This window comes from Prinia subflava, chromosome 27 (genome assembly GCF_021018805.1).
Source record: "Prinia subflava isolate CZ2003 ecotype Zambia chromosome 27, Cam_Psub_1.2, whole genome shotgun sequence".
Classification (NCBI taxonomy): domain Eukaryota; kingdom Metazoa; phylum Chordata; class Aves; order Passeriformes; family Cisticolidae; genus Prinia; species Prinia subflava.
The window spans coordinates 2,579,320-2,595,720 of NC_086273.1; the positions used below are offsets into that span (position 1 = coordinate 2,579,320).

The 16,401-nt window shown below is 51.2% G+C and overlaps 2 protein-coding genes across 2 annotated transcripts in view; both read left to right on the forward strand.

The window, feature by feature from the left end:
* Positions 1-16,401, forward strand: part of LOC134562336 (zinc finger protein 664-like) — a 455,591-nt gene that overhangs the window by 199,315 nt on the left and 239,875 nt on the right.
* Positions 3,592-5,619, forward strand: LOC134562443 (olfactory receptor 14J1-like). Its single transcript, XM_063419837.1, has one exon. It carries the CDS (start codon positions 4,111-4,113, stop codon positions 5,026-5,028), a length of 918 nt encoding a protein of 305 aa, XP_063275907.1. The 5' UTR covers positions 3,592-4,110; the 3' UTR covers positions 5,029-5,619.

Sequence of the window (16,401 nt, forward strand, 5' to 3'; positions counted from 1 at the left end):
TGCAGGGAGCTGGGCTGGGCTGGGAGAGCCTCCAGAGAAACCATCAGTGTCCATCTCAGCCTGGGTGAGCGTGCAGGGGCCAAGAAAAGCACCCCAGGGTGCACAAGTTCTGTGTGTGGGAGCTGAGCTTTTGACCCCTGGAGCCCTCCCAAGTGCTGGGGCTGCACCTCCAGCTGCAGAGGAGATGGGACAGATGGGAGCAGAGACCAAGAATTCCTGCTGGGTTCTTGTTTGTGTTTGCTTCTACAGGTGACCTGGATCCATATGCAGAGGAGGGGTTTTGTGTCAGAAAACACTGGCAGAGCGATAAGAATATTTTTTACCTGAAAATAGTATTTCATGTATTATACAAATATGAAGGAAAAGACACATGATCAGAAAAGCATCTGGGAGGATGAGAGACTCATTGATGTTCCAGTAGTCAAAGCTGTTCAAATCCTTTCCTCAGGGCTTCCTTGAGATGAGAGGTGACCACCAGAGGCCAAGGCCAGCCAGAGCTCTCTGTCCTGGCAGCTTTTGTACGGGAAAATGCTCTCATATAGGGAATTTTTCAGGGAGAATATCAATTTTTGCCATGGGCACCTGGAAAGACAGATAGTTCTTTCCCAATGAAAGGAAAACACAGAGCCCCAGTGCTCCAGGGGCTGATGAGAGGCAGCCCTCAGCATTCCAAGATCAGCTGGACCTGTCAGGAGGCCCCTGGGAGGCCAAACCAGCCAGATCTGTTCCATCTCCCCTTGGTTCCATGAGGCCCTGCAGGGTCACAATGGACTTTTGGTTCCATGAGCACTGTCAGCAATGCTCTGAGTTCTGTAGTGTCACCATGGATCTCGTGTGAGAAAGGAGCAGAGTATCAAACAGGCATCAACATGATTAGGTTTGATCTCTTTGTTTATTCCTTCTATTCCACTTTTATCAGGTTACAGAAAGGAAAGCAAGCACAGCTAAACAGTTGGTGATTGGCTAAAAGTACATATGCATAGACATTAAATGATTGTTCATTGGGCCATGTTCTTTGGCCTATAGTTTGCCTTTTGTTCTACCTTATGAATAGCATTCTGTTTTCTACATCCATGAGAAGGCCTAACAAGTTGTTACACATCTTCAGCATCCGTGAAGAAGCATCTGCGAGAAGGCACACTAAATTATTACAATTGCTACTTTCTTATTAATTCACTGCCTACAAGACCAGCACAGGAGCAGTACAGACTCTCATACTGTTCCCTGGTATCAGGGATTATTCAAACCCCCATCAATCAATCATGACCTCGCTCTTCTAAAACTTCCTCTACATGGATCCTTTGTTCCATGAGATTCCCTGGCATAACAGGATTACCTTGATTCCAGAAGGTTCTGCAGTGTCACACTGGACCATTGGTTCCATTGGCAGCCCCACACCATCCCAGTGACCCCATGGTTCCATGAGTTCCACACTGTCAGCAATGCTCTCCTTGGTTCAGGAGGCCCTGCTCTGATACAATGGACCTTTGGTTCCAGGGGGTTCCACTGCAGCACAATGGAGCCTTTGTTCCATGGGGTTCCAGAGTGTCACAGCTGACTCCTTGGTTCTGTGAGCCTCTGCTGTCACCAAATGTCCAAAATAGCAGAATAAGGGTCCTTAACACTCATTTGGTGTTTCAGAGGGCCTCCTTTATACAGGCCTGAGGTCCAACATGGGATAACTCCTAACCTTATGTGAACACGTGATTCTACACATGCATTGCTTTATACAGTTCCTAAGTGCATATTACTATTTGCCCATTTCCATAAAACCCACCTGGACGTCCCAGATTCACTCCTTGTTGTCTCTATCATTGCACCCTTGAGCCAGATGTCTTCTTCTCTTCCAGCCATCCTCCCTGGGAAAGCAGGTCCTGCATGACTTGTTCCTGGGCTAAAAGTTCATAGGAAGTGTAAAAATAGAATTAACCCTTTCGGTATCAAGGCCAAGGCTCTGTGTGCCCAGGCAGAGGCAGGCAGGACGCAGAGCTGTCAGCAAAGGAAGGGCCCAGCCAGGTGGGGCAGCCGGGGGATGACGACAGCCTGCAGGGACAGAGGCGCAGGGCATGGACACCGTAGCACAGCCTGGGCTGCACAGGGCACAGGCATGGGCAGCAGCTGAAAGGCCCTGACACAGCCAACTCCTGCAGCCCTTGGGCCATGGCTGCTGGCCCTGGGCCTGAGGCATCAGGAGCAGACAAGTGACCCTTGCAGGCCTGGGGCCTCATTGCCTCCTTGTCCCTGCTCAGCAGCCTGGCAGGGGCCGCCCCATGGTGCTGCCCTTGGCATTGCACATCCCCACATCCCAGTGGCCCGGGAAGAGCCCTGAGCAAGGAGGGAGGGACAGGATCTGCCTTGGCAGGGGCTGGGGCTCAGGCCTTGGCCCTTTGCATTCCTGAAACACATCCAGGTTTGGTCAGCATCAGAGACACCTTTGCCTTGTTTGTCCCCACCTGTCATCACTGCCTGCAGTGTTCTACTCTGACTGGAACCTGCAGACACTTTCTCAGTCGTGTCTCTTAGTGGGACCAAATAAAACTTGAAGAAACTTCAGTATTTCAATATAATTTAGAGTTCTTGAGAAGTTTATTGAACACTCTCTCAGGGACTGAGTTTCATATAAACAACACCAAACCCCAAGAGGGTCATTAAAGTCCTTGTGCTGTGTCTGTGCTGCTGAGCTGACCTGGACTCCTGTCACAGAGGCAGCTCCTGGCAACCAAGAAGAGCTTTAAAAAGACATTTGTCCTGAGGAGCAGCTCCTCTCCCAGCCCAGCAGGGCTGAGGGCACTGCCTGCAGGTACCTGAGAGCAGGAATGAAGCAGACAGGATCAAAGAAACTGGAAAGACAATTCTGACCTTCTTCGTGGATAAATGTTCCCCAATTCTGACACGGTAAGTCTGTGGCTGCAGGGATCTCCTCAAGCTGAGCCAGGACAGCACTGAGGTGACTGTAAGGATGGCTCTGCTGCCCTTGCTGCTTTGGGGGAGGATGTGCTCCAGAGCGGGGCTGCCCTGGGCACCGTCAGAGGGACAGGGCAGGACGGCTCCTGCTGCCAGGGACGGCTGCAGGGGCTGAAGCTGGGGCTGCAGCCAGGGCTGCCCAGGGCTGTGGTGCAGAGCAGGTGCTGCAGCCCTGAGGGCTCTTGGCCAGCCCAGGGCATCTGCCACCTGCCAGGGGCAGCTCTCAGCCTGCCTGGGAGCTCCCATGGACTGTGGGGAGAAGTTGGAGGTGGAAGGAGCCACCCCCATCAGGGCAGATTCCTGCTGCTGTGGAGATGGTGCTGCATGGCCAGGGCTGCTCTCAGCTTTGTCATGAAGGAAAGGGAAAGGGGCTGTCAGGGTTGTCTGTGTCACTGACACTCCTGCAGTGTCACCCTGGGGATCAGCAGATGTGCCTCAGATCTCCCTCAGAAAGTGCCTCCTCATCCTGCACTACCTACGGATAGCAGCAGCACCTTGGCTTGCAGCATCTCTGTCTGAGCTGTCTTTAAGTCCTTGGTGCCAGGGAGATGCCCCTGGGCAGTGCCCTGTGCTGGGAGGGGTGTGCAGGGCAGAGCTGAGCCCCCAGGGCTGGGCTGGGCTGTGGGAGCAGTGGCAGGGACAAGGCTTGGATGGAGAGAAACAGGTCCCAGTAGGAACAACTCCAGGCAGCACAGAGCCAGACCAGCCCTTGGAATTTGCCCTGGCCAGGTACACAGGGAAAGAGAGAATGGTTTCGAGAGAATGAATTTTAAACTGAAACTTTCAAAATGTTTTCTTTATTTTTCAAGCACATTTTAAATGTGATCACTTTGAGAATAGGAGAGGTGAAATTAACATAGGCAACCTCTGTGACGAGTGGCAGACCTGACTGAACTGGGGCAAAGACATTCCTGTTTACTCCCTGGGCTCCTGAGAGCTGAGGCTGACAGCAGTGGTGAAGATGAGGCAGTAACTCAGCAGTACAAACCTAAACTGAAAAATACAAGTTTTTAGAGAAGTTGCCCCACATGAAGAGAAGTAGTTTTGAGGGGATTCCTAATAGAATTGCACAGCAGTAACACAAGGAAATTTCTCCCAGTTTGTCAATGCCTTATTTGAACAATCACTGATGCCCAGAGTGAGGAAATGTCCAACAGCAGCTCTATCAGCCACTTCCTGCTGCTGCCATTGGCACACACGCGGCAGCTGCAGCTCCTGCACTTCTGCCTCTTCCTGGCCATCTCCCTGGCTGCCCTCCTGGCCAACGGCCTCATCATCAGCGCCGTAGCCTGCGGCCACCTCCTGCACAGCCCCATGTTCTTCTTCCTGCTCAACCTGGCCCTCAGCGACCTGGGCTCCATCCTCACCACTGTCCCCAAAGCCATGCACAATTCCCTCTGGGACACCAGGAACATCTCCTATGAAGGATGTGCTGCACAGCTCTTTCTGTTTGTATTTTTCATTTCAGCAGAGTATTTCCTCCTGACCATCATGTGCTACGACCGCTACGTGTCCATCTGCAAACCCCTGCACTACGGGACCCTCCTGGGCAGCAGAGCTTGTGCCCACATGGCAGCAGCTGCCTGGGCCAGTGCCTTTCTCAATGCTCTGCTGCACACAGCCAATACATTTTCCCTGCCCCTGTGCCATGGCAATGCCCTGGGCCAGTTCTTCTGTGAAATCCCACACATCCTCAAGCTCTCCTGCTCCAAATCCTACCTCAGGGAAATTGGGGCTTCCGTTTTCACTACCTGTCTAGGACTTGGCTGTTTTGTGTTCATTGTTTTCTCCTATGTGCAGATCTTTGGGGCTGTACTGAGGATCCCCTCTGAGCAGGGACGGCACAAAGCCTTTTCCACCTGCCTCCCTCACCTGGCCGTGGTCTCCCTGTTTGTCACCACTGGCATTTTTGCCTACCTGGAGCCCCCCTCCATCTCCTCCCCATCCCTGGATCTGTCAGTGTCAGTTCTTTACTCAGTGGTGACTCCAGCCCTGAACCCCCTCATCTACAGCCTGAGGAACCAGGAGCTCAAGGCTGCAATACGGAGACTAATAATCAGATGATTTCAGGAACATTAAACTGCTTGCCAAATTTTTGCAAACCATTTGTAATAAAAGTAATTTTGATGCTTCTTGTTGGTTTCATTTTAGAAGTTCACCATATTTAAGTTTTTTAATATTGTCCCCAAAGAAATATCATTGTTATTGCCCTTTCTCATTTTTTTGTCTTTTCACCCTTTCTGTGGCCCCAGAATATGTCAATGAGGAGCTGTGCTCTCCGTGGCTTTTAAAGAATTAATGAATCACAGCAGTAGACTTTTCACCAGAGATCCGCCTTTTGTTCCCTTCTCTGGGGCTGCAGCAGCAATGTCTGTGTGCAGAGCTGGGGCAGATCAGTGCTGGCACAGCAGCTGTGCCCAGCAGCAGCAGCACTTGGTGTTGCCAGTGCTGCTGCCGTGGCCCTGCCCCGCTGCCCTCCTGGCCCTGCTGTTGCTGTAGGGCCTGAGTGCCCTCGGGGCCGGGCACAGGGCTGGGGGTGGCAGTGCCGGGGCTGCAGCAGGGACAGGCCATGGGCACTGCTGGGGCAGCGCTGACGCCTCAGGCCAGGGCCTGGGGGCTGCAGGCTCCTTGCTCAGGCTCTCTCCACAACACGGCCAGGCCAATGCTCAGCACAAAAAAGCCCTGTCAGCAGCCCCAGGCTGGCCGTGGGCAGGCTGGGGGCAAACAGCATCACACCATGGGAACGTCCCTTGGGGAGCAGGATCATCCTCCAAGTGCTTCAGGAATTGTCTGCAGACTCCTGCAGTGCCTCCTGCTGCTCCCTTGCCAGAGGCACCACAGGCCAGGGGGGCACATCTGCCCTGCTGTGTCTGCCTGTGGGGCTCCCTGCTCTGGGCAATGAGGAGGGGCTGCAGAGGCTCTGCAGGACTGACAGGATGGGCTTTGGGGCTGTGAGGAGAAGCTGAGGGACCTGGGCTGCTGCACCTTCTCAAGAGGAGGCCCAGGGCTCATTTTGCCACTGCTCCAAGGGTGGTTTCAGGGAATCACAGAATCAGCAAGGCTGGAAAAGACCTTGGAGATCATCAAGTCCAACCTGTGCCCTGACACCACCTTGTCTCCCCTGAGCCTCCTCTTCTCCAGGATAAACAACCCCAGCTCCCTCAGCCACTCCTCACAGCACTTGTGTTCCACACCCCTCCCCAGCCCTTGTTGCCCTTCTCTGGACACACTCCAGCCCCTCCATGTCCTTCCTAAATTGGGGGCCCAGAACTGGACACAGCACTCGAGGTGCAGCCTCACCAGTGCCCAGCACAGGGGAAGAATCCCTGCCCTGCTCCTGCTGCCCACACCATTCCTGATCCAGGCCAGGAGCCATTGGCCTTCTTGCCCACCTGCCCACACTGCTGCCTCATGTCCAGCCTGCTGTCCAGCACTGCCCCACGTCCCTTTCTGACTGGCCACTGTCCAGCCACTCTGTCCCCAGCCTGGAGCACTGCAGGGCTTGTTGTGGCCAAAGTGCAGGACCCGGCCCTTGGTCTTGTTCAGCCTCAGCCTGTTGGATTTGGGCCCTGGATCCAGCCTGTGCAGGGCCCTGTGCACAGCCCTCCTACCCTCCAGCACATCCACACTCACACCCAGCTTGGTGTCACCTGCAAATTTGCTGCTGCTGGACTCAATCCCCTCCTGCAGATCCTCAGTGCAGATATTGCAATCCCCGCTGGCTGCCTCTGATCCCTGGGCCATCCTGGGGGTGCCCTGGGATGGCTCTCAAGGGGATCTGTTCCATCCCCTTGCTGGGCACCCAGGGCAGGCTGACAGGCCTGCAGTTCCCCACATCCTCCTTGCAGCCCTTCTTGGGGATGGGCTCCCATTGGCACCTCCAGTCCTCTGGAACCTCCCTGCTGAGCCAGGACTGAGGAGAAATGATGGAGAGCAGCTTGGGGAGCTCATCCAGCAGCTCCCTCATGGCCCTAGCATGGATCCCATCTGGTCCCAGAGACACCTGTGAGCATCTGAGTGGCTCAGCAGGTCCCCAGCTGCTTCCTGTTGGATTGTAGGGGGGCTCTTCTTCTCCCTGTCCCCATCTACCAACTAGGGAGAATACTTGGCCCAAGGAAAATCTGTCTTATTGCTGAAAACTGAGCCAAAGAAGTGGTTAAGTACCTCAGCTTTTTCCTCATCTTTGGTAACCATATCCTCCCCAATAAGTAATCCGGATTGTCCTTACCCCTCCTTTTGCCATAAATGAATTGATAAAAACATTTTTATTGTCCTTCACAGAAGCAGCCAGGTTAAGTCCTAGTTGAGCTTTCACCTGTCTAATTTTCTTTCTACATGACCTAACATCATCCTTAAACACTTCCTGAGTTTCCTGTCTCTGTGACTAAAGGTGAAGCACCCTCTTTTTTTTCCCCCAAGTACCTGCAAAAGCTCAATGCCCAGCCAGACCAGTTGTTTTCCTTGCTAGCTCACAGTTTGGCACAGAGGGACAGCCTGCTCCTATTTCTTCAAGATTTCTTTTCTTAAAGTGTGTCCACCCATCCTGGAACCCTTTGTTTTTAGTGGCTCTTTCCCCTTCAAAAAATCAGAACTTGATTTGGTACCCTCCAAATCTCTATCCTGAATAGGCTAAAATCTGCCCTCTTTAAGTCCAATGTAGAAGTTTAGTAGATGCCCTTCCTTCTTTAACAAAATATTTGAAAACTCAATAATTTCATTCTCACTGTACCCCAGGCACCTCTGACCACCACCATGGCAAATGTTTGGTTTCCAAATGGCAGTGGTTTTGGAGAACAAGCATTGTGTGGGCTCACCAAGTGTAGACCATTTATCATTGGGTAACATGAGGTCACAGGGTGGGCTATGACATCACAGAGTGGGTTACGTGAGGTCATTTAGCAGCTATGACATCACAGGCCATCTCTGTGACATCACAGATCCAGCTGTGACATCACAGGGGAGAGTTCTTACATCATAGAGCAGACTATGACATCACAGAGTTGCCTGTGACATCACAGGGTGGCTGTATGCCATCAAAAGAAGGCTGTGTGACATCAAAGGGGCCTGTGTGACATCACAGGGGGCAGTGTGAGGTCACTGGGTTGGTCACTCTGCCCCAGACCCCCTCACAGTTTCCCCCAGACAAGTCCAATGCTGTTCATGCCCAGCAGGCTCCCCTGTCCCCCGGTATCCCCCCGGTGCTCCTGGAGCCACAGCCTCCACCAAAGGATGTTCCACAGGATCCAGCCCAGAGCCTGACACGGGCACAAGGGGCTGGGCTGTGTCACCAGCACATCAAGGACCTGCATTATCCAGGGCACTGTGGCCTGGCTTGGGTTCCCCAGGGCAGGAAAGATGTCTGGCAGCTGCAGCAGGGCCAGGGAAGGGCTCCAAGGTGGGGCTGGAGCCCTTTGGCTGTGAGCAGAGGCTGAGGGAGCTGGGCTTGTCCAGCCCCGAGCAGGGAAGGCTGAGGGGCTCCTCATGCCAGCCTGGCAGTGCCACCCAGGAGGGGATGGAGAACACAGAGCCAGGCTCTTCACCGGGGGCCTGGTGGTAGACAAAAGACAATGAGGATGGGGTGAGAGAGGGGAGGTTCAGCCAGGACAGGAGGAAACCTTTGTTCCCATGGGCTCAGCCAGGTGCTGAGATGTTGCCTCCTCCCTGTCCTTTGGGATTTTCCAATCCACACCAAATCCAGCCTTGAACCACTTGGTGTGACCCAGTTTCTGACAGCCTGGGCTGCTGACTTGCTGAGGTCCTTTCCAATTCAGCTCTCTACTGATCCTGGGACAATGCTGGTCCCTGTTTTAGACTGGGGCACAGCAGATGGGACAGGAGCCCTGCAGGGCTGTAGGGGACCTGCAGCTTGTGAGGTGCACGAGCACATCTTCATCAGCTGGGTCATTTGGGTACTTTTAAGAAATGTCAAAGTTTTTCCACCAGGAGAGACCAAGAATTTCCTGGAATTTTACAAAGCAGGAGAAGAAATCCCGATCTTCCCCTCTCTTTGTGTCACTGGCTGGACTTCTGTTTTTCATGGAGCTGTGCCTTCCCTTGGTTTTGTTGGCTGACAATAAATGAACATCCCTCTGTGTCTCAGGCAGCTCCTTCTGCAAGGAAAGCAGGTGTGAGTTGGTGCCAATGGGCTGAAAGCTGCTGACACAACCTGGAGTGGAGAAAGCTCAGACTTGCTGTTATAGGTTTACACAGTTTTGTTTTTAGTTAAAGTAGAAACAGTTCCCTGTCAGGACCTTGGAATTCTTTTGAGACAGGCACCTGTCAGAGTTCATAGTTAAATATTGACATATTGTTGGACCATTGAGGAAGCTAGATGCGACTTTGACGAATACCCATATAAAATTCTGAGTGAGTCTAAGTCAGCCCTTTCCTTCTGGCCACTTGAACAGGTCACATCAGCCCGGCTGCTCTGTTAGAACTGCCCAGGCCAGCTGGGCCCTGCCGCTCCCCTGTCAGGCCGGGAGGCGGCCGGAGGCCTGGTCGGGCTCCAAGGGCTCCTGGCAGGGCAGGGGAGGTTTCCTATCCCCAGAGCCAGCAGAGCTGGGAGGGAGCCAGCAGAGCCGGGCCCCTGATAACACCTCTGGGCCCAGCTGAGCTAAGCCCACCCCGATTTGTCACCGAGGGGTGGGCAGAGCCCCCTCTCTCCCTCTCCTCCGGTAACTCTGGACACAGAGGAGAAGGGAGGGAAGCCCAGCCGCGCTGAGGACAGCGGCTGGAGAAGCTGCTGCCCAGCAGAGATCACAGGACCATCACAGGCCTGGGCAGATTTAACTCTTTCATGGCAACCTGAAGCTTTCAGAACTCCATCCCTTTCTCTGAGAGAGAGAGGAAAGAACACATAGAGAGACAGCATGATATAAAGTCAGTAAAAGAACTGTTAAAGATTATTGGAAGAAGGGATTGAGGAAGTGGAGATTTCTGACTGGACTTCTCTGGATGTAAACCATGGAAACTGGACTAACATATCCCTTCAAATCATGGGAAGATATGGCTTTAGGGAGATGTTCAAATTTGTGTGTGGATTTTGAACAAAGGTGTGTGTGATGGACTAAGTGATACTGATCTTACAAGATGCTTGAACAGAGATAGAGATGAGTCCTTTGTGCTAGTGAAGAAGTGAGAAGATCTCTCTGTTCCCTGAGAAGAAGAATCCTTTGTTCCTTTGAGTTGTGCATCTTTACAAAATGACACCCTAATATACGAAAGTCTGGACCCATGACCCATAAACAGCTTGGGAAACTGCTAATGGGAGAAGTCACAGAAGCAGGGTTTTTTACCGGGTGGCTTTTTATTTTGGGCAGTTAAAACCCTCTAGAAAACTGTTTTAAGTTGTCAGTGGGGAAATTCCATGGGACATCAAGAGAGACTCCTCTCCCAAAGTGAATGAAAATTATGTTTAAATGTTGGAACTAACTGAAAGTCATAGTTTTGTCTCTCTGTGTTGGTTGTGGGATAGTAAACAGTTTGTGGGGAAGGGAAAGAGTTTTGAAGAGATCAATTTTTTTTAATTTCAAAATTTTTCTTTCTTCCTTTTTTCCTTCCTTTAGTGTGTGTTAATAAAATTATATTTCTAACCTTTAAGTTGGGCCTGTTTTGCCTTTTTCCTTCCAAAGTCTGTCTGATAGAAAGAAAAGAGAGTAAACACAAAAACCATCACAAATTTGTGTGTTGACCAAGAAAGGTCAGAATTGGAAAATGTGAAACTACTACATAAATTGGTATTTCTGCCCAATTAATCAAAACAGAACACTTGCACAAGGCAGATCTGAGTCCCAGGGGTTGGATGAGGAAAATGGTGGGGTGGAGATAGGGACAAAGTGTCATTGATTGTCAGCAATGGAGAGTCTTAATTTTCAGATCTATTCAGAGATGCTCAGGATCCCTATAATCTGGAGATTGCTGATATCAATCTGTAAACAGGAAGGGAAAACTAAACAGGACAAAAGAAACCCCAGTGGTGTTTTCTTTAAATCTAGTGTATTCTCTTTGAACACACTTCTGAAATCTGTACAATTAAACACAGAAAAAGTGAAGACTTATAATTAAATTATTCCCAGGGGCTTGTCTTCTTAGGATGTTTTGAAATTTTAATGAGTCTGGGTTCCTGAACTGAAGAGCTGAAGAATGAACAAGCCTCTGGAGAACTAAAATTCATTGGGGAACCTCCACATTGCTGAGGATCCATCCTCAGCAGAGTAGATGGAATAGATTCCAGGGGTTTCCAGCTGCTAAAGAGATGTGAGCTCACGTGCAGGCACAGGGACTCCATGGTGACATCTGAGGGGTCTCTGGGCTCCTGAAGATCTCTTTGGTCACACTCAGTCACAGGGGCTCCATGGGGACATCCCAGGGGTCCTTAATCTTCCTAAGGGTCATGAGGTGACAGTCACAGGGCTGCACAGTGACAACAGAGGTGTCTCTACACTGCCAAGGAGCCAATTTGTCCCAGGCAGTGTCAGGAGTGCAGTGGTGACATCCCTGTGCTCCTAAAGAACAGCAAGGTCACAGACACTCACAGGGGCTCCAGGGGACATCCCAGGAGTGTCCAGGCTGCCAAAGAGCTGGGATGTCACAGACACTCACAGGGGTTCCTGTCATGGGCAGAGTGGCAGCTTCAGGCACAGTTTAGTAGAGAAGCTCCTGTTGGGTCACACAGTGCAGAAAGGACCCCAACACCCCAATTATACCCCCAAGCTCCCCCAAAGCAGGTGTCCTAGTTTAGGACAAATTTAGGGGAAAATCCCCACAACTCCCTCCCCCACCACCGGGTTCGGGAGGAATTTCCTCAGAGGAAAAGTGGAAAAAACTTGTTTATTGAGAAACAACAAAAAAAACCACTCCCCAACACAAGAAAAACAGTCCGAGATGACAAGAAATGTTTTCACCAGTCCAAGAGAGGGTTAGCAGTCTCTGCTGGGGAGGTGCCAAAGCTTCTTTCAGGTGCAGACTCCGGGGGGTTTTCCCTTGATGTTCCTGAATCAGGGCCCGAAGCAGGTCCGATGTCTTCAGGGAAGGGAGGGAGGAAAGAAGGGGAGACACAAAAGCAGAAAAATGGCAAAAAGCAAGCAAAAAGTAGAAAGCAAGAGAGCAAAGCCAGCAAAAAAGCAGCCTAAAGCTAGCAGCAAGCAAGCCAAAAGCAAGCAGCCGGGGGAGGGGCTCAGCTATAGACAAAACAGACTGAGAACATGGGAACAGGAAAAAACACGATTTGGGATACAAAGCATGAAAATGTCCTGTCACCCCAGGACATTCCACCCCTTATCCCATATCGTGAACATGTTACTTAACACAATGAAAAAAAAAAAAAACAACTTTCTTCTCACTTGCTCAAACCCTCCAACACTTACACATTTCCTTCCATCTTACTTGCTCAGACCTTTGACACTTTCACGTTTCCTTTTGTCTCATATCTGTATGATCTAACGTACAGACAATGGTGGTAATGCTCAGCAAACAATGATATCATCCCACAATCAGATCTCCCTGAGGTACACAACGGGTTGTCCCATCTTTCTGCATTATCCACCAGGTATAACCTGGTCCTTGAGCAAAGACAATCCCATAGATGAGTTTGTCTGTACTCGAGGCAGAATTGATCCAAACTGTCTTCCCTAACAAACCTCTGACATGCACCCCTGGGACTTTATCCTGGTCTACTGTACGGAGGAGCTCAGAGTGGGCAGGGCCTGCTCTCTTGGTGGAACCTCAGCTGTTAACTAACCAGGTGGCCTTTGCCAGATGCTGCTCCCAATTTTTGAAAGATCCCCCACCCAATGCTTTCAAGGTGGTTTTTAACAGTGCATTGTGCCTCTCCACTTTGCCTGCAGCTGGTGCATGGTAGGGGATATGGTACACCCACTCAGTGCCATGTTCCCTAGCCCAGGTGTTGATAAGGCTGTTCTTGAAATGAGTCCAATTGTCTGACTCAATCCTCTCAGGGGTACCATGCCTCCAAAGAACCAAAGAACTTGCTTTTCAAGGCCTAGAATGGTGTTATGGGCTGTAGCATGAGGCACAGGGGAGGTCTCCAGCCATCCCATGGTGCCTTCCACAATTGTGAGCACTTAGTGCTTCCCTTGGCGTGTCTGGGGCAGTGCAATAGAATCAATCTGCCAGGCCTGCCCATACCTGTATTTGGACCACTGCCCACCATACCATAGGGGCTTCACTCCCTTGGCCTGCTTGATTGCAGCACACGTCTCACAGTCATGGATAACCTGAGAAATGCTGTCCATGGTTAGATCCACCCCTCGGTCTCGTGCCCACTTAGAGGTGGCATCTCTGCCCTGATGACCTGAGGCATCGTGGGCCCATCGAGCTAGGAACAACTCTCCCTTGTGTTGCCAGTCTAAGTCTATCTTTGACCCCCTGTCTTTGCAGCCTGATCCACCTGCTCATTGTTTCGGTGCTCCTCATTATCTCTACTCTTGGGGACATGGGCATCTACATGACAGACCTTCACAGGTAGTTTCTCTACCCTGGTAGCGATGTCTTTCCACTCTTCAGCAGCCCAGATTCGTTTTCCCCTGTGCTGCCAATTGGCCTTTTTCCACTTCTCCAGCCATCCCCACAGAGCATTGGCTACCATCCATGAATAAGTGTAGAGGTAGAGCTTTGGCCACTTCTCTCTTTTCATTTGTCCAGGGCCAATTGAACAGCTTTGAGTTCAGCCAGTTGTCTTGACCCACTTCCCCTTTAGTAGCTTATGCAACTTGTCCTGTGGGGCTCCATACGGCTGCTTTCCACTTTCCTTTAATCCCTAAATGCAACAAGAACCATCTATAAAAAGAGCATAATGTGTTTCTTCTGCTGGCAGTTGGTTGTACTGTGGAGCTTCTTCAGCACATGTCACCTGCTCTCTTGTTCCTCGTCATCAGTGAGACTGAAGTTTTCACATTCAGGCCAATGTGTAATTATCATCAAAATCCCAGGACCATTCAGTTTTCCAATACAGGCGTGCTGTGTGATGAGAGCAATCCACGTACTCCATGTGGCATTGGTGGCATGGTGGGTGGGGGAACCTCTGCTTTGAACATCTACCCCAGCACGGGTAGTCGGGGTGCAGGAGGAGTTGTGTTTCAGTGCCTGTTACCTCTGAGGTGGCTTGGACTCCTTCATAGGGTGCAAAATTTCCCTTCTCTGTTGGGGTGTAGTTGGCTTCAGACCCTCTGTAGCTCCGACTCCAGAATCCCAGTGGTCGACCCCGAGTCTCCCCAGGCACCTTCTGCCAAAGGCTCCAGGACAGGCCATGGTTCCTGGCTGCAGAGTAGAGCACGTTCTTCACCCCTGGTCCTGTCCTGACTGGGCCAAGGGCTACTGCATGAGCGATCTCCTGCTTGATCTGGGCAGAGGCTTGCTGCTGTTCAACCCCAGTGGAAATCGTTCTTATTGTGGGTAACCAGACAGAGAGGGCTCACAATCTGGCTGTACTCAGGAATGTGCATTCTCCAAAAGCCTATGGCACCTAAGAAAGCTTGCGTTTCCTTCTCGTTGGTTGGTGGAGACATCCCTTTGATCTTGATGATATCAGCGGGAAACTGACACCATCCATCTTCCCAATTTCCTCCCAGAAATTGGATCTCCTTGGCAGGTCCCTTACCTTTGCTCTTCTTGAAAGTGAAACCAGCTTTCAGGTGGATCTGGATGATTTTCTCTCCTTTCTCAAACACTTCAGCTGCAGTGTTCCCCTCCACAATGATGTCATTGATGTGCTGCAGATGTTCTGGAGCCTCCCCCTTTTCCAGTGCAGTCTCAATCAGTCCATGGCAGGTGGTGGGACTGTGCTTCCACCCCTGGGGCAGTCGGTTCCAGGTGTCCTGCACTCCCCTCCACGGGAAGGCAAACTGAGGCCTGCATTCTGCTGCCACAGGAATGGAGAAAAATGCCTTGGCAATGTCAGTAGCACCACTTGGCTGCCTTGGACTCCAACTCCTACTGGAGCTCCAACATGTCTGGCACAGCAGCGCTCAGTGGTGGAGTCACTTCATTCAAGGCATGACAGTCCACAGTCAATCTCCATTCTCTGTCAGATTTGCACACAGGCCAGATGGGGCTGTTGGAGGGTGAGTGTGTTTTGCTGACCACCCCTTGGCTCTCCAGCTCTCGGATCATCTTGTGCATGGGGATCACAGCATCTCCACTTGTTCTGTACTGTCAGGGATGCACTGTTGAAGTGGCAATTGATTCTCGATGCTCTTCCCCCTTCAGGAGTCCTACTGCAGATGGGTTCTCTGATAGTCCAGGCAAGGTGTTCAATTGCTTATCAACCTCTGTCTCTACAGCCGCTATCCCAAACACCCACTTGAGTCCCTTTGGGTCTTTGTAATACCCATTTTGGAGGAAGTCTGTGCCTAAAGTAAATGGGCTCCCAGGGACAGTCACAATAGGGTGTTTCTTCCCCTCATTTCCAGTCAGGCTCACATCAGCTTCCACCAATGTAAAATCCTGTGATCCCCCTTTCACACCAGCAATAGAAACAGATTCTGCCCCTACATGTTTTGATGGGATTAATGTGCACTGCACACCAGTGTCAACCAAGGCCTCACATTTTTGTGGTTCTTATGTGCCAAGTCAATGAATCCACACAGTCAAAAAACCACTTTTTTTCCCTTGCCTCTACCTGGCTAGAGGCAGGGCTGCTCTAAGCCTGGTTATCCTTCTTCCCCTGGGTAACCGTAGCTGCTTCCTTTTTGCTGGAACATCCTCCCTGAGTCTTGCCTTCCAACAATTCATGTAGCCATTGTGTCAGAGCAGCAGTAGATTTTCCATCCCATCTCCTCATGTCTCCCCCAGAATCATGCAGGAAGGAAAACAGCTCAGCTCGTGGGGTGTCCCTTCCCTCCTTATCGTGAGGAACATCTGCATTTGGTGCTGGAACCTCTGATCTGTACTGCAGAGATTTGGAGAATGTCCTCTTTCACCTCCTCCCTGAGTTTCTTGTGGTTCTCCTCTCTCGTCTTCTCATTTCTGCAGACGTGTTTCCACAGCTGCCATTCTTGCCTGTGTTGGGCCATGCACAGCATCTGCAGATGCTCAGAGCTTCTTCCCCATATCCAGCACGGTCTCCTCCGTGTCATCCCCCTTCATTATTGCTAAAGCAGAAGAGTGTTCTTGTGGCCCAAGTCGTACAAGTTTTCACCACATCACAGGTGTACATGATACCAAGTCTGGGTTCCTGGTGTTTAGGTCATCTGAGAAGACAATCTCTGCCCCTGCCATTTCTCTCAAGCCTTGAATCCCTTGTTCTCTGGTCTTCCATTGGGTTTGCTGCATCTAGAGATGGTCTGCACACAGATATCTTTGTGCCACACTTGCCAGGACCCGTTCCCAGGGACTGCAAGGGTGAGCCTCCCTCATCATTCCTTGGTGGATAACGGGATCCTGTGACAGGGATCCCAAATGCCTCGTTTCAGTGCCCTC